This window comes from Gavia stellata, chromosome 18, assembly GCF_030936135.1.
Source record: "Gavia stellata isolate bGavSte3 chromosome 18, bGavSte3.hap2, whole genome shotgun sequence".
In the NCBI taxonomy this organism is placed as follows: Eukaryota; Metazoa; Chordata; class Aves; order Gaviiformes; family Gaviidae; genus Gavia; species Gavia stellata.
In genome coordinates, this window is record NC_082611.1 from 2,536,906 (window position 1) to 2,561,134 (window position 24,229).

Sequence of the window (24,229 nt, forward strand, 5' to 3'; positions counted from 1 at the left end):
GATTGTGTCATTTCAGAGCCCACAGTCAGCCCTACTGAGGTCCAAGCCTGCGCCAAGATGATGGGACTTCCCCATCAGCTGGAGAACGTTATTTCTGGTCCAACATTAGCAGATTATAGGCCCAGGCTCCAGATTCTCTGGAACAACCCACCTTCAGGTGAACAAACCCGAGCTGCCCGGTAGCCTCCGGCACAGGCAGGGACGGGCTCTGAGGAGGGTAAGCCCACAGGACAGGTCCCACTCGCAGAAGAGGTGAACATCTCGATTCTGCTGCAAGGGGCGCAGGTTGGTCCAGTGCAGAAGCTAAACCGGAGTCACCGGGAAACGCAACTGCAAAGTGCCTTAACTCTCCGGGCTGGAAAACGCTTTTCTGAAAGAGAAGTCCCCGGGGTTGATTTTTGGTTTGGTTTATTTGTTGCTGTTTTTTCCCCTGCCCAGCTACCAGAAAGACCCTTTGAGAAGCCACCAGGACGGCACCAGCATCTGATTGACTTTGAAGACAGCGCTGCAAGGAGTGGGTGAAAGGGATTTTGAAAAGTACTTGGCATTAGCGGCTCCCTGCCTTTTACAGCCACCGAAGGAACAACAAGTCTTCCTGCCAAGGGCTATTACTAGACAAATGGAGAGAGATCAGAGGCTCAAAGGAGGTTGCTAAGGAGTCAAGTGTGGGATCCCTGCAGAGAGGAGGAGGGCTGCAGCTGGGACGGCAAAGGTCAGAACATTGCAGACATCATTTTCCAAAAATTCCCATGAAGCTCCGGCGCGGGAGTCGGGAGCCTGGCCCCGCCGTGCTCGCCTAGGAATAATGAGAAAGCCATAAAAGAAAGCTCCCTTTCTTCCCTCCTACCCACGCTAATGTAATAAAACAAATTAGAATAATTATTCTCAATTTCAGAGCCATAATGCCCAGGATCAGGGCATGCTTGTCACTGAAATGACAACTACATCCGTTTGATTCTTCTTCTCCTTCTTTTCTTTATATTTACAGAGATCGCCTAAACCCCAACTTTTATTGCATTACATCTAATGCAATTTTACTACAGGCATCCAGATTCTGTTTGCTTCAAAGTCGTCGTTATTTTTGCCAGAAAGCTCATCTCCCTTATTAGCTAATCACATCCCCACCCTTTCCAGTAACCTTTAAAATGCCACCCACGTTATGACACTTTTAACAGAATCCAAGCAAAAACAAAACAGGAAAAATGAAGAGTTTAACGTGAACCACTAATTTCTAAAATAATTTGCTGCAGTTGGTTAAAAGAACCATTTTTTCTAACAGTAAAGAAAATTAAAAATCATTTTAAAAGGGATTAAACATCTAACGGTATACAAATAATCTGGAAATAATAATTGATCCTTTCTCTGTGAAAACACATCTCTGTGTGAAAGATGGGCACCATTTACTAGGAAACAATGATGAGAATCTAGTGGAAGAATTTATTGCTAATTATTATAAATCTTTTTGCACTATTTCTTTCCCAAGACTATAACTTTAAATGTTGGGTTTTTTTTCCCTGTAAAAGGGGAAACATATCTTTTGTGTAGACTTGAATTTATTTTCTAAGTCTCTGCCTGCCAAAAAAATGCTCCGGGACTCCTCTGTTCCACAGCAGCTTCTCCCAAGGATGTACTTGAACAGCTCGGAGAGGCAGAGCTCGGACTTGGGGGGGTTCAGTCTGTAGTTACATTCAGAAAGGGAAAATACGGAAAGTGGGAAATAAAACAAAGAGAAATTTTGTTTACAGAAAGTAAACCGAGGGGAAGGACTGCCAGGTCACAAATCACACCTTGAAAAGATGCACATGGGTTTCCCTAAATCCCCCCCGTGCCCCTCAGGACCTTCCGCGTGACGTACCCTGCGTGGGGGGGGGGGGGGGGGGGGAGCGGCTCCTGGGAAGGGCTCTCCAATACATGAAGATAAGGGGGAGAAAAGGCCCCCCTTCCCCGGGTGACCCCGTCCCCGGCTCCCAGTGTGCCGCCAGCCTGGCGAGCGGGGAGCAGCCCCTGCAACCGCTTTAAGGGCGTCGCACAAGGAAGACGTCCAGGACGCTGCATGCACGGCAGATTATTATATTAAAATACATATCTGTTACAAATATGATTATTATATTCTTACATAACACACACGTGAAAGGATGTAATTCTGGGGGCAAGCATGAGGCTTGGGGTTAAGCTGCCCGGCCGGGGAGCGGAGCCCGCAGGGCAGGCACCCATCTGCACACAGACCCCGCGGAGTCCTCCCAGCCCCGACACCTGCGCCAGCCGGTGAGAGATTGGCAGCTTTAAATCTGAATTTCCTTGCTTTGGGCACTTTTAAATTAAAGCGGTAATGTGCTTTAAATCCTGTTTCCCTGCTTTTTCACTACACTCTTCAATCCTTTCCTCCAGAAACTAATCAAGATGTCTCAGACTCACTTACACTCTCTGCTCCAGCCACCTTCCCTGGTAACTTATTCCATATGTCTGTGATCCTTTGCAAGACACAGCCCCACCTTAATTCCCTATTTACTTCCAGTTTCCCAACGTGCTGTTACACCCTCGGCGCTGGAATCCCCCCCACCTCCCCACTGCATCTCCAGTAGTGATAATTGTTTGTACAGAACTTCACACCATCAAGCCGGCAAACTCTACGTACCTAGTCCTTTGACTAACGTACACATCTCAGCAGCGCTGCCTGCTCTCCACTCACGGGGCACTGCAAACCCATCCTGATGCAAAATAAAGTGCTTATTGGAAACCCCTGAGAAACGACCGCCTCTCCAGTGACAGTCCAAACAAGCCACGTTGCACGCGTACAGCTTCACTTGTATATATGTGTCCATGCAGCCGTGAAAGGGGGACGCAGCAGGCTTGCAGGAACAAGAGGGTGGGAATCTCGAGGCGTTTAACCTCCTCGATCACCGTTTCTAACAGATATTCCCACTGACACCTCCCTTGTTGGGAGCATGCGTTGGGATGGGATCCGCGTTACCAACACAGCAACCACCAGCCCTCGGCTGCGTGTGATGCAGGGACCTGCCAGGCTCCACGTTTGCATCCCACAAAGAGAAAGGCGGGGAGCGAAGAGGCACAGGAGACAGCGTTAAATGGAGATGATGAAAAGCCACGTAACAGCTTCCTGGCCTGTGTCAGAAATGGTGTGGCAGCAGGAGCAGGGAGGGGATCGTGCCCCTGTACTCGGCACTGGTGAGGCCAAACCTCCAATCCTGTGTTCAGGTTTGGGCCCCTCACTCCAAGAAGGACATTGAGGTGCTGGAGCGTGTCCAGAGAAGGGCGACGGAGCTGGTGAGTGGTCTGGAGCACAAGTCTGATGAGGAGCGGCTGAGGGAGCTGGGGGTGTTCAGTCTGGAGAAGAGGGGGCTGAGGGGAGACCTCATCGCTCTCTACAACTGCCTGAAAGGGGGTTGTGGGGAGGTGGGTGTTGGTCTCTTCTCCCAAGTGAAAAGCGATGGGACAAGAGGAAATGGCCTCAAGTTGTGCCAGGGGAGGTTTAGGCTGGATATTAGGAAGAATTCCTTTCCTGAGAGACTGGTGAGACACTGGCAGAGGCTGCCCAGGGAGGTGGTGGAGTCACCATCACTGGAGGTGTTCAGGGAACGTGTGGACGTGGCACTGTGGGACATGGTTTAGTGGGCATGGGGGGGTTGGGTTGGTGGTTGGGCTTGATGATCTTACAGGTCTTTTCCAACCTTAGTGATTCTGTGATTCTGTGATAAACTGAAGCACACCATCACTGCTGGGCGCTTCCAGAGGGACCACCAACACCCGGCAGCACCGCGGCCGTGTGCCACGTGCAAGCAGCACACACTCACATTAGCTCCAGTGCAAGAAAACTCCGTCTCAGCTCTTGCTTCTTGTTGGCCTCGAGTCCAACCTGACCTAAAGGCATTTTGTGTGCCTCATGTTTTACAGGAAGAACACCAGCCATAAATGGATAATGACATTTCCATGCTGCTTTTAGCAGCAGCCCTCCGAGCGCCGGCTGCACAGTTGCAGCCGCACAGAGCTGCAGTAAAACAGCAGCAGCTCATGCTTCCAGGAAGGGCTCCCTCGCACGATCTTCCCCGCTAACTTCATCTGCGGCAGCAATCCAGGCTGCATACGGCTGATACACGCTCGTTAAAAACCTTCACGCAAACTTCAAGTATCTCCAAACCTCAAATAACAGGGAGCGGGAGCGACGGCACACGTGCAAACACTATCACGCACCCCCATAAAAAACACTCCTGTCTCCTCCACTCAAAGCTGCCCGCTATTTAATGCTCTCCTCAGTTAAGCCAAAGATGTAACGATGCGAGGACAGATCTTGGCATGGGACTGGGCAGGCCTGAACCCGGCTGTGCATGATTTTGGCAGCACCAGGCTCAACAAACCTGCCCAAGTGGGAAGGGGCCCCGGCACCTCGCAGGGACCGGCACGGCATCCTTCGCCGGATGGGGCTCCCACATCCTCATTCCCACTCTGCCCGTGCTCATCCCGGTTTCTCCCCCAGCCCCTGGCTCAGTCTGGGACCTGTTTCCCCACCCCAGTCCTTAAGTCATATTTTTCATCCCTGTCAGCGGGGCAGTTTTTATCGGGGACTCGCTGCTTGCTATGCTTTTTGACCTGGTAAGTCCTTGACCTGTCCCATCATTACCACCATACTTCAGTTCCAGTTGAAAGAGGCAATACTATGTCAAGAGTCAGACCTGAACTCATTACGCACCCTGTTTATATCTGCTTTATCGACAGAAAGATGTACTGATAGGAGGGAACAGCCCCACGTTTAACTGCCTCTTATCAAAAAACCCCTCTGGTGTGAGACTGGAGGAGCTGTGTGTAACAAGCAGAGGCAACCCTTGGGAATAATTGGTGAGGAAATCATAAAAGTCATGTCTACGGTCAAAAGCACCAGCCTTTGCTAGGCAAGATTCAGCTCGATGCACGCCAAGATGCAGCGTGAGCTCCTCCGCAGCACGGCGTGGCATCACACCGCAAGCCGGACGGGGGGTTAAAGCTGATGCAACGCAGGAAAACCCCACGGCAGAGAGATCAGGAGATGCCCCTTACACCCAGCACTGCTACCCCTTACCCACCGAGGCTGGCTGCCGGGGGCTCAACAGCTTCAACCTTGTCTAGGGCTCTTCCCAAAATCTAGTTAAATCATGTTCCTGTGCTCCTACCCCTTTACACGTGTTTTTTCGGTTACTAAGTTTTATCAGCGTTACTATAGTTACGCACACAGGTGTTGACGAAAATCAAATTCTCACATTTCTGGGCAAGTATGCGCGCAACGTTTCTCAGACACTCAGCTAATGAAGAAACAGAAACTATATTTTATGGTTTACGTACGCAATCACTAATGACTTTCAGGATCCAAAGAGCTACCACGAGGTTTCAGCAACGATGTTAGCAATTCATCAGCTCACAGCTGCTCCCCAGCCTGCCCCAACACAAGCAGGGCAGGTATTTGGAGTCCCCTAGCATGGTGTTTTCGCCTGCAGCAGGTAATTACACGGAATATATGAACTCGACAAAGTTGTCATCTACTTTCAAGTCTTTTGTAAAAAATGAATGGGACGAACGTTTGCTGAATGGGGTATTAGCCACAAATTATTATTTTCTGATAAAGGAAAGCTCATGAGCGATGCTGCTGCCTATCACAAAAAAAACCCCAAAAGCAAACCAGAAACCTGCCCATCTCGGAGGTAAAGCCCACGGCCTCACCCAGTGCAGCACGTGGTCACGGCGCCAGTAATTAAACCAGAAGCTCCCCCCAAGAGCCCGGCCAGAGCACGAAGCCCAGACGGCACAAATGTGACTTGGCTTTGAAAAGCCACAAGATGCAGGGGAGATGCTGCTCCACCAAAGTGGGGGAGCACAGCTACTCCTCCAGCGAGTCCCATCACTGGGGATCAGGCGCTTAGAGAAATCTGCAGCTTGACTACATGGCTGCCAGGAGCCGAGAGCCCCCCAGGACCCCCAGCCTGCGGCGAGGGGCTCGGAGAAGAGGCTGACCCAGACCGGGGAGCTGGGCCAGCAGCACGCCGGCAGCCCCCCCGTCCTCCAACCCAGCAAATGCACCGAGTCCAACACCAGGGAACGGAGCGGCTGGAAAACAAACTCTATCTACTGAAAAATATATACACTTGAGAAAGGGCCGAGGCTTTGAGAGCGCAGCGTTGTGCCTTCAGTGTCTCCCCAGGTAGTTGCAGATGTCAAAATACCTAATTACCCCCAGGCAACGCTGCCGAGCAAAGCACCTTACCGACAGCGTGGGCTGCTCCCTTCGGCAAGTCACCGCGGTTTGGTTAACATCCCTGACGGGCTGAGCACACCCCTTTGCTTACCCACCTCTTGATTCTTGTGGAAACACAAAACAATGCTTTGCATCTTCCAAGCTTCAAGAAATCAGAGTGACAGAGAGTCGCAAGCAAAATGACGAAGACATCAAGTCACTGAGCACTTCTGAGGCAAATCAGCCCCGTAAATGTCTGTTTGCACCACTTATTTCCTAACAAGCTGCTCACTCACACAAAGGGACCGCTATTCTGTTGCCTCTGCATGTTCCTAAGAAGCATCCGTCTTTACATCCTGCACTAATGGATTATTAGGAACATCAAACATATAGACTGAATCACATAATTATGCCTTTTAAAAAGTCAGCAATATTTGAGATCAGCCCAGCACTTGCTGCCAATCAAACCCCAGCAGCAGAGCCTGCCTGCGCTCCTCGCCTCCGGCAAGTAGGCAGCGGGATTATTTTACTTCTCATATGCCGTATCTCCCCTAAGCAAGCCCCGCCAGCCCCCAGGGAAGGCATGCCCAATAAAGCATGATCTGGACAAGATTTTTTGGGGAGAGGATTAGCCAGGAAACAGCAAGGCTCCCTTACGCCAGTCCGGAGCTGGATGACGGTGCTCACACGCTTCAGCAGCAAACACCTGGTTAAGACTAAGAGAGGAGGAGACAGGGCCACGCTGGGGATGCTGCTGAGTATCATGAGCAAGAGTCACCTCCTAAGCAGGAGAGAGGTAAACAAGGAGACACAAAGGAAAAGGCAGCAGCAAACCTGGGGAGCCGGCACAGTGCATCCGTGAGCTTCGTGTGCTGCTCAGACATCATCCACCAGCTCTGCGGACTTCTACGGTTTACGTGGGAGAAAGTAGAAAGACATATTGCTGCTCCAGTGCTCCTTAACCAGGAGGTTGTAAGCAAGCGTGTGGCGTGACAGGATATGGGAGGCTTTTGAGATGATGGTTAATGTGCTCTGGGGAGACCGATAGCAACAGTCATGCCAATTTGGGTTAGGAAATAACATCCTTTAGGTCCAGCCTCCCTTCTTTAGAGCCAGGTTTATTTTGTATCCGGCAGCTTACTGGGCTTGATCTTCTGTTCCTTCACAGGCTGATACAAGAAGGGCTGCAATGGGCATCAGCACTCATTTTGGTAGGAATTCACAGAATCACAGGATCATTAAGGTTAGAAAAGACCTGTAAGATCATCAAGTCCAACCATCAACCCAACCCCACCATGCCCATTAAACCATGTCCTGCAGTGCCATGTCCACACGTTCCTTGAACACCTCCAGTGATGGTGACTCCACCACCTCCCTGGGCAGCCTCTTCCAGTGCTTCACCACTCTCTCTGCAAAGAAATTTTTCCTAATACCCAGCCTAAACCTCCCCTGGTGCAACTTGAGGCCATTTCCTCTGGTCCTGTCGCTAGTTCCTAGTGCTTCAGTGCAAAGTCTCTGGTTGCTAGAGCTCCGCATGGAAAAAGTTCCCAAATACGATATGCTGAACGGAAAAAGAAGGGGCTGACAAGTGAAATCATGTACTGTTCATGATACAGGAACCGACTACAGAAAACAGGAGAGCTATGGGATAAGAACCTGAAGTCCTCACTGGGAACCATTACATTGCAAAAGACAGACAAGCTTGCCCATCTAAGGTGCGTTTCAAACCCGCGCGTGGCACTGCTCACCTAACATCCAGCATGAGGTGAGACAAACCAAGCTGACCCGAGGCCATGCCGTTTGCTTGGAGGATGGCATTTCACAAGGAAAGCCTTACCCCAACCAGCTAGACGAGTCCCCAGAGAACCGCGCCGGAAAGTTGACCTTTCTTTCTACGTAAGATACAGTCATTGCCAATCCCACCCCTGGGAAAAGCTCCCTTCAGCCCACATTTGTGCACGTGCTTCAGCTCCTGCCCAGACTAGGGAAGAAATCAAAGATGGCCTGCGAGCAGGTGCACCTCCGCTCAGGAGGATCCTTCGGTTTCACGCATTAAACTCCCTTCCCAGTGCCTGCAAGCGTCATTACCCCGGCCGAGAAGGAAACGTACACGTGTTTGGGCCCCAAAACATTAAGGATACCATCAATCACCGATTTCCACTTGCTTGTATAGATCCGCATTTAATGACCTTTCCATGTTTTCCTCTCCCATGCCTGTTACTTATATATCAGTAACCCAGACAGACAAGGGACTCAAGGGGCGGCATCTCTTCTGCAGAGGGCTCTCCCTAAAATAACGGGAGAGTTATTACTCTCCAGATAAAACCGAGAAGCAGTACAGAGATAACAGTAACAAAGATGTTTGGTGAGCACGGTTTTCCTTCCTATCCAACCTGTCCCATAATTCACAATCTGTATTGCAAATTAGCAGGAACAAAGCAAAGCTCAGAGTCAGACTCGTATTCTAAAAGGAAAGCAGGATACAAACTTGGTGATAACTTATTAAGAAAATTAGCTGCATCACCCTACACTTGGTGCCATGGTCTGTTGATTTCTTCTATAATTGGCATCGTGACTGAGAAGAAGCATTTCAGAAGCTGAGAAGCGTGAAGACCACAGGAGTCAATCTCCATCCATCAGGGACAAAAGGGCTATGCTGACATTTTCACCAAAAGTCATTGGTGATAAATGGCCCAAATAATACATTCACAGTGAGGTTCCTGGAAAAAAACGAACAAAAAAAACCCCTCACCCCAAAACTCCAATGCCACCCACCCATAACGAAGCCCCCCCAGGCCCTGCAGTCAAATCAGAGTCTAACTTGCATTTAAGGTAACTTGCATCTTGGGACTTCACCGGGTCAGAGGATTAACAGGTCACTTTGTGGGATCTAATCGGGCAAGATGGGGAACACTCTTGGCTCCTCTCGAACCACTGCACAGGGGTCCTGCAGAGACCGGGACCCCGCGGGTCACCCACATGAGTCCCCATGACTGTCGTTAAAAGCCAGCCAGCGCTGTGCTACCGCCCTCACAAATCTTTAACAACTTAGACCTTTGCTGCCCTCAAAAACATAATGAAGAAACCATGCAGGCCAGCTACTAAAGTGCTTATCATTCTGTGCTTAAAGCAGAGGACAGGAAATTTAATTTGTAATAAAACGTGGATGGATATTTCTGGCAGGTTAGCAGCCTTCAACTGTTCCCTAAACAGTTGCTTAAAATACTTGAAAACTACTGTAAAAACCGTCCCTCAATAGTGGCTGCTGTGTTAAGTTTTAAGTCCTGCTTTAAACTTGTAGAAATCCTTCCTCGGGTGGAGAGCATCTGCCCTCGGGACTGTGACCTCCCCGCAGCCATCCCGTGGCCTGGGGACTCGCGGCGCCAGCCAGCTCGAGGGTTGATGTGACTGGGACCTTCTCCAGCCAACGTTGAAAGATCTCAATTTTAACCAAGTCAACGTGATGTCCAAACGAGAAATGGGAAGGCATCAAGAGCAACAGGCACATTCTCACAAAAATCTAACACCGAAACCACCCTTAATTTCTCATCCAAGAAAGTTTCAACAGAACCGTTCTCACCAGACCAACAACATACCCTTTATACCCATTGGATCAACTGCACAGAGACCCACATCTCATCATCTGGGATGTTCACGAGGACTTCAAATTATTGCCCCCAAAGGGCTCCACAGAGAGCCAGCAGCAAGTCAACAGGCCGTCTCGCGCAGAAGCGACCCTGAGCAGTAAGCGCCGTCACAGAGCCAGCCCTGAGCCTACGAAGATGGAGCCTCTGTGCAGCAAGAGCCTGCTGCGGTGCCAGCCCTGGAGCACCCCGGCTTCTTCTCCGGGCCATGGACTCGGACGCTGCAGCGGAGCCCACGCACAGATTTACAAACTGGTGGTTTAAGGCAGGCCATTTTTAAGGATTATCTTCCATTATTCTCTTCCAAAACCATTCGCTGCACTTCCCTTGGCTACCACACCTCCCTTCCAACATCGTTTTCCCATAAACAGCATCAAGCTCTGCAGATGCTCCCGTTTCGTTTCCTTCCCTATCAGCAGTTTTGCTAAGAACCATTCCAGCTTTTTTTCTAATAGCAATTTCCCAGCCGTCCCAGGAAAAGACTCCACGAAACAGATCACAAGAACCTAAAGAATTTTGCATTTACCTACCTAACCACAACAGCTCCTTTGCCACAAGCAACGCCCTGTGTTCAGCCCAGCACGGTGATCTTCCCATTAGCTCCATCTCCTGCTCTCGTCCCACGGAGGGTCAAACAAGACCCTCTCTCTACAAGAGTCAGGCTTCCTAAAAGACTGGATTTCTATCATTTAAAGTAAAGTTGCAATTACAGACGCAGGCAGCAGCTTCCATCCCAGGTATGGCAGGATGCTAGAACATTCACCTGAACTCCAACCAAAAGCCTTATGGCATTTTAAAAACATGACAAAAGTGACTTTGTCCCATAAATCCTTACTGAGCATTTTCAACCAGCGGTTGCATTAAAATCCATGGGATTATCTACAAATGCAGCTACTGTATAGGGTCATAAGAAGCTGTGCTGGAGTGGACCTTCAGGAGTCATTTTATCCATCTGTATTGCCCCGCAGCAGGACCGGATCTATTTATTTAATACTGAGCAAGAACTGTGGGAATTAACAATGAGCAAGAATTGTCGCTTTAGGAAGCTGAGCAAAATTTGGCAGCGCTACACAATAGCTATGGCAAAGAAATGAATGCAACATCAAAGAGTGGGGTTTGAAATACCACTTGCACGACATATGAAGAAGCAAAATTTTCTGCTCTTTCAAGCTGAATTTGCTGAACCGTCACGGGCTGGGAAGCCGCCCGTTGACGCAACAAGCGTACAGCACACGTTTTCCAAGAATACCGACTGCGGTAACACATTCTGCACTAACAAAGTTGTCTTGAAAACAGGTAACACTAAGGGTAACACAAAAAAAGTTTGTCTTTCATTTATTGTATTTTTTAAGAGCAGAAGGATAATTAAGAGCTTATTGAGCTCGACTACAGATTCAAGCACTTTAAGAGCCAGCGTGAGAGAAGGATTTTAGAGCAAATGGACACGAGAATGTCCCACCTGCCTGCGATCTTTTTCTACAGCGATGATCCTTAGCTTAAAGTTCTCGGATATTTTGCAACGTCCAAAATGCGGACCCAGATGACAGGGTAACGCCCCCACCACACCTTTATTTTACCAAAGATGTGCCAGTTCCTGATGGATTCTTTTACAAGCTACTTGGGAATTTCCACTGGTGCTGGGGCAGTAACGCAGCAATTGTTCGCTTTGAAAACACGGAGCAGAGAATGACATTTCAGTAAAGCATACACAAAGAAAAAATAACTCAGGGTAAAGCTCCTGATTCCTGGGAATTACCCACCGGATTCCCAACTATCTCACCCAAAAGCCACAATGCCCAAGTCCCAAACTTCATTTTTATTCCTTTTCACGAGCCAATCTCGAGAGCAGCACCAACATACCAACACAGATATTCTCACTCCTATGTTTGCCCTCCTTAAAATAAACACCAATAATAACCTGAAAGATTCTGCGAATCGGCGTACGAAGCATTTCCTGCTACATGTTCTTCCTTATAAGCCGAAAAATTCCTAAACCAGAGGACTCCAGTGTGTTGGCCCGGGGGCAGGTTTCTGCTAGGATGAGACCCTCGTCTGCTGTCACTTCAAAAAAGCAAAAACGTGAAGTCCCACTTACCGCTCCAAGCATGATCCTGAAGATCAGCCACCGAAAGCCCCAGATGACGATGCTGGAAGGAGGAGTGTGGCGGGGCAGGCGGGAGAGGGTCCAGAGCGGGCAGAGGAATATCCCCAGGAACCCTGTTTCCAGGAGCTGCGATTCCCATCCTGTAGTGCCAACATGCGAGAAATGAAAAAAGAAAATAGCTATTGCACGAGTCTTGTAAGTTATCCTTTCACAAATTTTTAACACCCAAGAAGAAAAAAAAAACTGTAATGCTTTTTAAGTTTAACTTGGGGGAACTTAGGTACCAGCTCTGTCCTAATACACACATCACACACGCTGGGAATTCAGATGCTTTAAACTCCAGTGTGAACGATGTCCATCTACATTGGGTGCATTGGGTTGTGTTGTTCTTCTCCAAGCACGTACACCGACACTTCTGTTGTTTACACGGTTATTTTATGCAGCGTAAAGCAAAAGAAAAAATAAGAGCTTCTATGAAGCAAAGGAAAATGTGATTTAAGTGCCCTGGGAATTGGCAAGGTGACCCAGGCATACGGCTGATCAGTGCCACGACTGATTCCTGCAGACCATAGACTGACCGAGCGGTTGCCAACAGTCCCACTGACTTTACTGGATTTGTGCCAAAATGGGGCAGTCTTTTATGTTCAAAAGACAATGGTTAAAATCACATTAAGTCTTATTCATCATCAACATTAACGCGCAACCAGAAGCTTTGAATTTTTAATCGTAAAGAAGAACCGTAATGAAAAAAGTCCAGATCATCCATCAAGCCTGTTTTACATGTTGCTGGATTTGGCAAAATTACTCTAGATTGAATACCAGTAGAGCTGAGATCAAAGCACAGCCTTGTAACCACGCAGCGAACCTGCCACCTGCGACACCGGACCCTCTGGAGAAGGCAGACTGTAACCTGCTTCATGCAAATCTGCATTTTGCATTTTCTCTTGCCAGCACAGCATAGCGTATAAATATTGAAATGATTACTCAGGAAGAGCCAGAACACAGCAGTTCTGTTTTGACGGGTGAAGTCCAACCTCCAACTACATTTTTAAGTAACAACATACTGACGCTAAATCCAAACTCACAGAATCACAGAATCACTAAGGTTGGAAAAGACCTGTAAGATCATCAAGTCCAATTCAAGTTCATTACGCCAGCTTTGTCCTACCTCTAATTAGACATTCTTATTTTCAAATATTTCCGTGTGATACAAGTGCGCTCTGAAGCCATTAAATAAATCAATCAATCAATTAAAAAAGACACTAAATGGCTAAGTGGGGGCAATTCCTGAAAACTCAGCAACCTCGCTGGAGCCGTTTCAGATGCTGGTATTCCTACCTACACGTCTACGTACCAGAAACCAGAGAGTGCCCATGGGTCACTCATAGCCACGCTCCTTCCCAAGAGTCCCCCAGGCACTTTCCTACTCATCAAGTGGCAGAGACAAAGTTTGGTGCGTAACACCTCCCTTCACCCAGCCCAAAGAGGCAGGGAAACACCTACCAAAGGCAGGAATTTTTTCCAGCTCCAGCCTGAGATGTCCGAATGCGCACTGGGATGAGATTTTTCAAACCCGTGATTTGATGTTGTCACACAAGCAAAAGGACATTGAATTTGCTTTAAAATATTTGAAGTCGCAGTGATGCGATCTCCTTTTTTTATCTTACCATGCCCAAGGTCCCCTAAATCAAAATGTGATTTATTTTTTTTTCCTCAAAAAGATGATTATATGTCAAGCAGCTATTAAAAAAATCCCCATTCTCCCTCCATACATCCTGCGGTTTCTAGGACAGATACCCCAACTGCCAAAATTAGCGCTTCTGAGAGGAGAAGCGAAGTACATTGTTATAAAAGCAGCTGCGCCAGGAAAGCAATGGCTAACACAAAATGTGAAAGGTTAATTGTTACCAAACCCAGCCACAAATAGCAGTTATGGGTCTAACTGGCACCAAAATGGTAGTATATCTCCTCCGCTTCTGCCTGCACAAGAATCCCACTGTTATCAGCGTTTTCATATGTTAATCACTGTGTTCCCCTGCAGACGTATAGGATGCACGCTGGATGGCTGAGCAGGAATCGTACGCCTCTACATCTCCCAACAGCCTTTAGATCCCTACGTATGCATTTCCCTCGCAGAGCAGCATCGCCTCTCGCCAAGCAGGACGCAGTGGCGTTTTTTTACATTTTATTTTTAAAGCAAACTCCTAGGGAGGCATTTGCATGCATGGAGGGAAGAGGCATGAAAGGATGGCCCAATCCTGCGTGACACATTTCTTGCGCGTTAAATGGGTTATACGAGCACGCGTCTAGCACGCAGGGACACGTGCGTGAGCGCGCGTGTCCCCGAAGCGAAGCCGAAGCCTTCCCGGTATGCGCTGGCCTCCGAGGATCATGAGTTCAGCCTGCACCTGTGCTTCTTGTTCCAAAGCCATAAGTTTGAATCCTGGCACCACCACCACCCGGCTGCGAGTCCAACAGCATAATCCGATGCGAACCGTGCCAGCGAGGGGGACAGCTCAGTGCCGCGGCGGGAGGGGAGGACGGGAGTAAACAGAGCTGCCAGCTGTTGGGAGAAACCTCTTAAATTACCCACTGCTGACAACGGGGGCTGGCAGCGGGTGCAGCTAAGCCGGCACCAAACAGGGTTTCACTGCAAGTGCAGCCAAGGACAAACTACGGTCACAGCACCGTTTCAGAAGTCTCCGTCTAAACCTCCTGGGCTTGCGGCTAAATTCTGTCCAGCTCCGGCTGCTCTGCACCCGTCGACGGCAATGGCAGATTTGCTAGCGCAGATGAAGTGCTGTGCTGTACTTTGCTCTGCTACTGACCTTCATATCAGATCACGGCAAGTTCCCGCTTAAAAACACGTTTAAAATGCAGATACGCACGGAGAGCCTCTGATTTATTAACAGCCCTCTTCCTGACGGACTGAGTCTCCACAGCTGGTAATGTGGTCATGCAGATCAATTTTCCGTACTAGCACACATCACCCAAACAGTCACATACCCTGCTCTCGGCAGCAGAAGCTCCTTCGCCAGCCTCCACCCATCTTCCTTCCGCCTCAGGCAGCTCCTCGCCATGGACCCTTCCCCGCGGCAGCCCTCCGGCTCCCGACCCACTGCCAAAGTTGTTACCGCTTTCCCCTTCCCCATTTAGCACGGGCTTATCCTGACTGTAACTTGTTAGTCCTCTCACAGGCTTCACCATGTGCCAACGAAGTACTGCTTGGTGCTACTCCATAAGCAATGCAAGCGCTTGCGATGGCAGGATTATCCGAGATGCTACCTGCATCATGTTTTTGACCAAAAATGACAGCTAAACCACAAAGACTTTCAAGGACATGAACACGTTGTCCAACACCACAACTGTATCCACAGTACAGCGTCAAAGGGGGGGGCTCTGCTCCACCTCATTTTCGCTTTACTGTAAGTTGATATTAGAAAGCAAGATTACAAGATCCATCAACAGAAACCTTGCGTTTCTCACTGCTGACTTACAAACAGTTGTTCACGTCTAACCCTTAAAAGCCTCAGACTCAAAATCCCTCGCAATCTTAGACAGGTTTGAGGTCGTAACCATGTGTCTGCTGAACCCTGCTGAAGTCTGAGCACTGCCACCTTTCAACACCGCTTCCGAGGCTCACGAAGCCCAAACACACCGTGACACCTACAAGGAATCAACCAAGTCATCACACCTTGGCAGGGAAGACCTTAGGAACAACTGGAACTTAGCTGAGCCACGCAGTTAAGTAATAACAGTATTTTTCTCCCTATCCTTATCCTCCTCTCCTCGCTGCGAAGCAGGCAGTGTTGATGAGATGCATTCACTGCTGCGGCGGTGCCAGGCAAAGGAGCCCAACACAACCGCATCCTCCATCTTCACCAAACATACGGGGAACCCCGTACCGAACCCTCCTCCAAGCTGCAGAAATTTCCACCCTCGCTATTTTTTAGGACAGTTCTAGCACAGCAAAAACACGGACATGAAGGAAGTCATCTCCGTGACCTGGGCAGAGCTAGAAGGGGAATCAAATAATCCCCTGCTTGGGGCTGCGGGAGGGGAGGGCAGGCGCTGGGCATCGGGGCCTTCAGGAGCATCCCTGCGGCAGCCACGGAGCATCGCACAAACCGAGAAACCAGCGGCAACGTGGGAATCAAAGCACCGGTAAGGGAGCAAAGACCTCTTGCCTGTAGCGATGCCAGTTTATCACGTACAGCGACATTTCCCAATCCGAGCAGTTTTGGGGTGAAACCCATTTTGTAAATGGTAGCAAACCCCCAGGACATTTAGAGGCATCGGGGCTATCTCAGAAAGGCAGCTCCCATCCTCAAAGCGCCAACCAACACATCCTCATTGCCTGGGCTAAACCTCGGGGCTCACCTCCGCCCCGGTCCCTCCGGCCCCGGCGCACACTGATACTGCTGGGAACGAAAGGGTCACGTTGTTGACCCACCTGCTCCTGTTTTCTTCAGTTGGATCTAGTCAAATTTCAGCAGCTGCAGAGCGGCACAAAGCGCCCCATTGTTATCTCCCGCGCAGCCGGAGAGGGAGCCACGGGCTGGGTTGGTTGGTTTTTTTTTTTTTTGGGAAAAAAAAATTTGAAATAAAATAAACTGCCAATGGCGGCTGTGCTTGCCCCACACACGTTTCGAATGTTTGTTACATGCTCCAAACTTGATGCAGCAAAATCCGTAGTTTCGCATTTTCTAGAGGTCTCTGCTGGGGCAGGGGAGGAGGAGACGCGGGGAGGATGTGCCGGGGGGACAGGAAAGACAGGGAAGGGGAGGAAGTAAAAACAAAACCAAAAAAAAAAAGCTTTCCCATTTTCCTTTGAGGGTGTTCAAATGTTTTTCTTCTTCAAAATTAGACAAACCCTCCAATAGTTTAAATTTTCAGCTAGGAAATTCAGCTCAATGTCAAGTGATCTCTAGACTCAAAAACCATTTGCTGCTTGAAAGAGGAACTGCGAAAGCCGGCACCGCGCGGTCTCACCGAGTCCTTCGGCAGAGACCGTACGCATTGGCAGGAACATCTGATGCGCTGTAGAAAACATTACTGGTGCTTAACATGTAAAAAAAAAAGGTCTATTTGGTGTGAATGGTCTCCAGAAAAGTCCAATGCAGTCCCATTATGGCTCCCTGCGGACAGTATTATTTCTAATGGACTAGAGGTTATATAGCATTATATCATTAAGGTTTGCAATTTTCATCGTTATTATTTACCATCAAATACCTGATGAAAAACCAGCCAAGTTAGCGCAGATTGTCCACGGCTAGAGGGAAAAGCCAGGGCAACCCTTCCCACCCAGCTCTGCACGCCGCACCTTCAGTCTTCCCGCATCCCAAACCAGTTTTCTGTTTACACGGACAGTCGGGGAGAAAGCAATGAGGCGGAGAAGGGCAGAAAGCCTTCAGAACTAAATACAAGAGAGGCAGGGCCATAGATAATGAAGTTTCTTATTTCTGATTAATCTATTTTTCTGAGAAAAAAAATAGCATCGGGTCAAAATCAAACCCCACACCTAGCGATGGTACAAATAGCCCAGATAATTTATTTTTATTAACTCCCCTTCCTAAAATATAGGATAAGGCGACGTGGCAAACCGCCTCTCTTTGTATATACATATCTACACATAAAATTTATAGGGAGCACGTTTGCATGGCACAGACATGTGCTTCTACAACGTACACGCATTTTATAGCTCTCTCCGCAGCCAGCGCCCAGAGGAGCTGGGGAGCGGACAGTGCAGCTGTCTCCCTATGAATATTGGGTGTCAGGCGCCCCGGCAGCCAAAGCAAGGGAGACACCCAATACGGACTGACTTACCCTGGAATTAGATTAACTGCTCCTGAGCCTCTCCTCCCTACCTCCCTGAAATTTAGGATGATATCATTTCAGCTATAGCGTTAAAACACCTGTTGAAAATAGCATGGGTTACGCTGATGACTACAGGGTATTCTGACCAAGGGCTTTAGTTTGCAAATACTCATTGCAACTACCGCGTGCAGTTCAACCGACTCGCGTCCGGCAGCGAGCAATACGCTGAGAAATGAGGTGTTTACCCGCCGGTGTGCTCCGGCGGGCAGCGGGCTGCTCCTCGCTTCTGCACCCACCCCGTCACCCTCCCCGTCAGGGCCGCCTCCTTCACCCTGCACCCTACCCATCTCCCGCTTGCAGAAACGCAGATCGGATTAGAAAATGCACGGAACTGTACTGATATAGCAATACTTCTTTTCGTAAGTACATATTGCCTTAAAGGAGGACAGTCAGGTCAAACCTAGCCCTCTTTTCCAACTGTGAAAAATAAATCTCAAAAAAACCCAAACCCAACACACTCACGGGAAATAAATGTCCTTGCTTTTTCCTTTTTTAAACAAAATACTCTGCAGATCATTACAACTTTCATCATTCACAGCAACAACTTCCTCAAAGGAAAGAAAGCAAAGCTCCTAACTGTGCTAAAGAGAGCTGCATCAGTTTGAAGCGTCTTGCTGTTGTCCTCTAGTAAAGCCAGCTAACTGCAAATACCTTTTATCTCCAGCGTGAAATACCGGCCACGCTAAAACCCATGGCTGATTCATCACCAGTTTCAACTGGGTTTGGCTCTCACGCAGGAGTTGTGCCTGTCTCAGCTACCACTTGTTGAAACAGGCTGGTTTTTCCGCTTGGCGGAAGGCAAGCGCCAGGGGAGCGGGCTCACCGGCCAGCCCCGGGGCAGGGGAAGAGCATCACGGTGCTGAAGATGACACTAAAAAGCCAAGCGAGCAGGATCCATCCGCTGCTGTGCCATTTCAGGCTCGAGGAGAGCAACAGCTAGATGCCAGCAGCTTAGACTACAGAAGGAGGAAACCCTTGGAAAAGGGATGTTCAGTGAATCGCTGTAATTCGCTGCGCAGAAGTTCGCACTGCAGCCAGTCGTGCTCTGCACCCCAGAAGCACTGTGCGCTCTGCGAGGCACCGCCAGCAGCTTTCCTTCCCCTGCGACATTGCCTCTTTTTGCCTTTTTCCCAGCCATTTTTCCTTTTCCAGAAGGGCAACAAACCTATTAGGGGGACAGACTCACTCCGCTCTTCAGCTTTCCAAATATCCGTAAAAAGTAGAGGCGCAAAGAGCACATACAAGAAATGTTCAGGTTTGTGTCAAGTTTAAAGTTTCCCAGGGCTCAGAAGGACAGGATTCCTGGCGATTCCTAATGGAAAGACCAGGTCTCTCCGCAGTCACACAGGCAGCCTGTAAACACGAAAACCCTGTTAATAATGTCAGAGTGCGGTTCTGAATCTCCTCCATCACCAGGCAGAGCACGCATGCAAGGCTTAACTTTGAAATAACTCTGGTCTTCAATCACGGGGAAGTTTAAGCCCGGGCGTTAGCGCTGCACACACCTTAGGAGCACAGCAAACCTCTCTTTCCAACCGATATAAAGCAGAAAGTTTCAACTTTAAGGTTTGAAAATACGGCAGAGCAACAAGAATGCTTCATTTTGAAGTCCCCTAAAAAAATCCCGAGTGCAACAGATGCTGACCGCAGCAGCACATCTGAACTCGGACAGAGAAAGAAGGAGAGGTGCTTAAAAAAGAAGAAATTGGTCCACCGCAGCTCTGAAGAAAAGACAACGAGGAAGGACAATGATTTATTGCTTCTCAATTCGGTGGTGTCTTTCACTTACAGATCCCAGAGCAAAGAGACACGTCTCGCAAGCCGCCTGCTCCACGGGGTCTCGAGTCTTTTCAGAGCTATGAAAGCCACAGCTCAGAGGGCTGAAGGGCAGAGTCCCCTTTGGCACCTCGTCCTGGGCAAGAGGATAACCCCACTCCCCCACTCAGGACACGCCGCTGCCCCAAACACCAACGAGCCCAAGACCTGAACTAGCTTCCCGCAGTCAAACTCTGCCATATCCACTTTCCCCAAACACCACTTATATTAAATGTTTCAAAGTTCTCGCCTGCCAAAGAGGTAAGAGACTGGTGATACTTCACGTTTCTGCAGCCAACAGAATAGTTCTTGCTGTTCTTGGAAGTTTTGGAAAAATGTTATCAATAACTTTTGTTCTTAAAGTATAAACCACACAGAAAAAAAAAAATTTAGCATAAAAACTTTTAAAAGCTTCCAAGTGCTCTCCAGGGTAGTCATTAGAAACTACTTAGGTAACAGGAGGGTGATAGCAGCGAGTTAATGCAGCGGTAAATGAGCCCTCCTTCCATGAAGAACTTTAAGTGACAGAGGAATCAGTTGGGAGGATTTTTATTTTATTTTTTAAATAATGAAGTTAATGGATTTCCTGTTTTTAGCTCTGTGGGCGGCTGTCATTTTGAGGGATCCGTATATACTGTATTTAATTACTCTGTCTTAAAGTAACGAAAATAATTTCATCTGTGTCCGTATGACCTCACGGGCACCAGCATCTCTCAGGCATGGCCATCAAGGCAAGAAGAACACGCAAGCATTGCTGCCCGTCAGCGAGGGGTGCGTGGTCTCTGGAGATGTGTAACCGCAGCAGCTACCGCTCACTCACCGGACTTCTCAACATCTCAAGCCATCCCTCCAAATCTTCACGTGGCCAACAGCCACAAGACCGGTGCCACAAACCTCGGTGAGCTGAGGAGAATGAGCATTGGGAGAGGTTCACAGCCAAGAGGTGACACTGGCTTCCCCAGGTTCCCCACCGTCTCCTTGCGGGCACGGCTGAGGTTGGGCCCCAGGGCAACCCAACAGCAGGTTTAACAGCTCCTCCGCGCTCACCTCCCACAGTGGGGAATTCACCCCGTTTCTCCCTAACAGCTTATTAGGAGTAGGGTCAATGATGGCCATCAATAAATTTAGACAAAAATCCGCAGGGTTTAGGCTGGCCACAAAGGTAGGGGGAGAAAAAAACGTTGAGCATCCTGCAACGGTCCACAAACCACGTGCCGCACAGAGAACTTTGAAAATTAAATGGGAAGCGATGGAAGGAACTGACTGTGAAACGAGCTGTCGAGCAGAGCTGGGAATGGATGCAGAATGAAAGGAGAGGCCAAGGACAAGTGATGCCACCATGACCAGGTGATACGATCCATTTAGTACTGGTGCTACACGCTGCATTAGGGCATGGCAGCGTGTTCCCACTCAATCAATTCTCAGCGGAAGAAAAGAAAGGAGCTTTAAAAGGCTTGAAACAAAAAAGCCTGAAGGCAGAGAACAATCCCTGGCTGATGGGAGTTGTCGGAGGAAAGCTTTCCCTGCAAAACCGATAACCTGCCTACTGCGGAGCTCTCTGTTTTCCTTTGAAGCAGCTGGCTCTGGTACTGCTGGAAGCAAGTCTTGATGGATCACTGGTTTGAATCCAGTATCGTGATTCCTCCGTTCCCCTGCGCGGAGGTTCAGGTATACGCTGCACATACCAGCAGAGACCATCTACTGCCAGGTTCCCATGGCACTAGGTAAACAAAAGGGAAAATACGTATCATCACTAAGGAGCTCTGCTCCCTGGGACAAGTAATTATAACCTGGAAGGCAATTTCTTTCCAATTATCCTTTCTGTGCTGATCGCTTTGAAGTCCATGATCTAACTGAAAGCCAGTTACAGTTTTCTGGTGAGTTTTCTCTCTGGAAACCCACGCTGATCAGATGAAAAAGAATACGTGATGGCACAGCCAAGTGCACAGAGTCAGGAGGTCTTGGCTTGACAGAAAATAAGCAAAAGCAGAACATACCCAAAGGACAAGAAAGGCAAAGACTGAACCCTCACCTACCAAACCAGAACAGCCAGGGTTTGTTCAGGAAGTGGTAGTTGTTATACACATTCCTGCTATGTGACTGGAAAAGCCCGAAACCCAACCCACGTAAAAACACCCCATTTGCTCAGCCCGGAGCCAGTATGTACAGAGCTCTGCAAGCGCAGCGCCATTCTCTGCGGGGAGGTCTACACTGCAGCCCTGCACCAGCACTGGCAGCACCTTCCCTCCGTGAAGCTAAGAGCGATTCAGCAACTGAAATCTCTCAAAGCCCCTTTATTGCAACGAATGATCGAGCAAAGCTTCAGGAGGCTGAAGTGGCGGCTCTGAAAGCCTTAGAGAGACGAACCTCAGCTCCCAGCCCTCTTTCACAGGGAAATATATGTTTTCCTCCCAGCATTGATCGAGAGCTGATATGGGACTGATTGGGTCAGAAGTTCAAGTCTAACCCAAGATGACCAAGATCACAGAATCACAGAATCACTAAGGTTGGAAAAGACCTGTAAGATCATCAAGTCCAACCACCAACCCAACCCCCCCATGCCCACTAAACCATGTCCCACAGTGCCACGTCCACACGTTCCCTGAACACCTCCAGTGATGGTGACTCCACCACCTCCCTGGGCAGCCTCTTCCAGTGCTTCACCGCTCTCTCTGCAAAGACATTTTTCCTAATATCCAGCCTGAACCTCCCCTGGTGCAACTTGAGGACATTTCCTCTCGTTTTATCCCTAGTTACAAGGGAGAAGAGACCAACACCCACCTCCCCACAACCCCCTTTCAGGCAGTTGTAGAGAGCGATGAGGTCTCCCCTCAGCCCCCTCTTCTCCAGACTGAACACCCCCAGATATACCAGAAGGCCATCGCTGTTGCACACCACGCACACTCCCTAGCCCAGCTTGCCTCTCCCAGCCGGGCCTCCCCTCGGCCAGCACCCCCCACTCGGGGGATGGCCCTCTGCTCGGCTTCTGTGGCTGCTGCAGTTTGTGGGGTCACAGGGCACGAACTGCGCCAAGAGAAGAGGCAGGGAGAAAACTGGTGGGAACAAGCACAAACATTCATTCAGGAAACTTAAGGTCGTGCTGGGATCGGCCAGTGGGGACTCTGCCACCGCCCTGGGGCTAAAACTCCCAGGAAGGTCATCTTGCAACTTGGCCTTGCTACAGCTGGACTCTTTCAGAGATGGAACAGGAGCCCGCAAGCATCTGGGAGAAGTGGCACCTTATTCCCACCTGCAAAGCACTCTGAACCTTGGGAGGACACTGCAACCAAGAACATGAGGGTCCTTTGACCGAGGGAAAGACACCAAGGGCTTTGGAAGGCAGAGCTGAGTTTAAATACCAAAACATCTCTTTGGTGCTCATCTCTTCCAGGTTACGTTCCTTCTTACTGTGCTTTTCCTCCCTACTCTCCACCAAGAAAGCCCTACTATGAAGTAGAAAGCCAGTGATTTCCACCTTCTCAAGCAACCTGTTGAACACATTTTATCCGTTCTTTACGGACAGGACCCCTGCAGTACTCTGCCATGTGCCTGCAGAGCTCAATTGCTAAAAACAGGTGTCTGTTGGGTGTTAAATCTATCTTCAGGCTGCTTTGGCAGCTTAAGAAACCATTAGCAGCTGTTAACATGGTTAGCATGGCAACGTTGAGCCTAACAGCTCAACCAGCCCGCTTTCTTCACCATTTCAAAACTATCATTCCCCACTTGTACGCTTCAAGCAAGAACAAATTAAAACCAATACCATGAAGGCACCTGGCAAGCCATTTTGCTAGCAGACAGAAAAGAAAAGCATATTAGACAAATTTTTCCTGCTGTATCATGTGAGATTCCCACTGCCCTTGGGAGATCACATTTTAGCCTCATGCAAGCACGTGTTTTAGCATCAACATTTGCAGGATATGATGAATACTCACCAAGGGATGACTCCATCCAGCTTCCCCATCAGTTTGAAGTGGAGCTCTCATTTAAAGTTTTCTCTGCCTCCCTAATTGTTTCCTGAACGTAGTGCCTTTAAAGTACAGCTCGTATACGGAATGGGGAAAAAAAGACTGCATAGTTCATAAACCTCAGGGGACATATACCCATCCAATGCCTCAAGCTGCAGGAGCGATAACAAAGGTGTAGTCTCAACAGTGAGATGCGAGAAGACCATGAGCAGGTTATGGCCAGTTTTAGGTTGAACGTGAAAGGCCTTCCTGGTGCAGGGAAGACGGGTCCTGGTAGTAAAAAGGAGTGCCAGAGAAGGAAAGCACAGAGAGCACAACTTTGCATGTTAGCTAGTGGGTACGGCACATTGGTTTCCGACGGACTGTTCTTATCGGTGCACGGGCCAGAGACACCGGCCATGGTCATGGTCCCACCGCTCGGCATGACAAACGCTCATCCACATGCGGTTACACACAACCCATCATCAGATGCCTCCAGAACGCGCATGCCCAGGAGGCATCATCAGCCCAGCGAACCAGGTGTGGAGCAGGAGCCTGGGGAGAGCCAGTGTTTGCACAGCCCGGATCCCGACGACCACGCTCATCCGAGGAACCGGCAACAGTGCTG

The 24,229-nt window shown here is 49.1% G+C and overlaps 1 protein-coding gene across 1 annotated transcript in view; it reads right to left on the minus strand.

The window, feature by feature from the left end:
- LMF1 (lipase maturation factor 1) overlaps positions 1-24,229 on the minus strand; it is a 210,964-nt gene that overhangs the window by 138,024 nt on the left and 48,711 nt on the right. Inside the window, exon 4 of the mRNA XM_059826580.1 lies at positions 11,957-12,105. Coding sequence (XP_059682563.1) covers positions 11,957-12,105 — 149 coding nt within the window. The remainder of the gene's footprint in view (positions 1-11,956; positions 12,106-24,229) is intronic.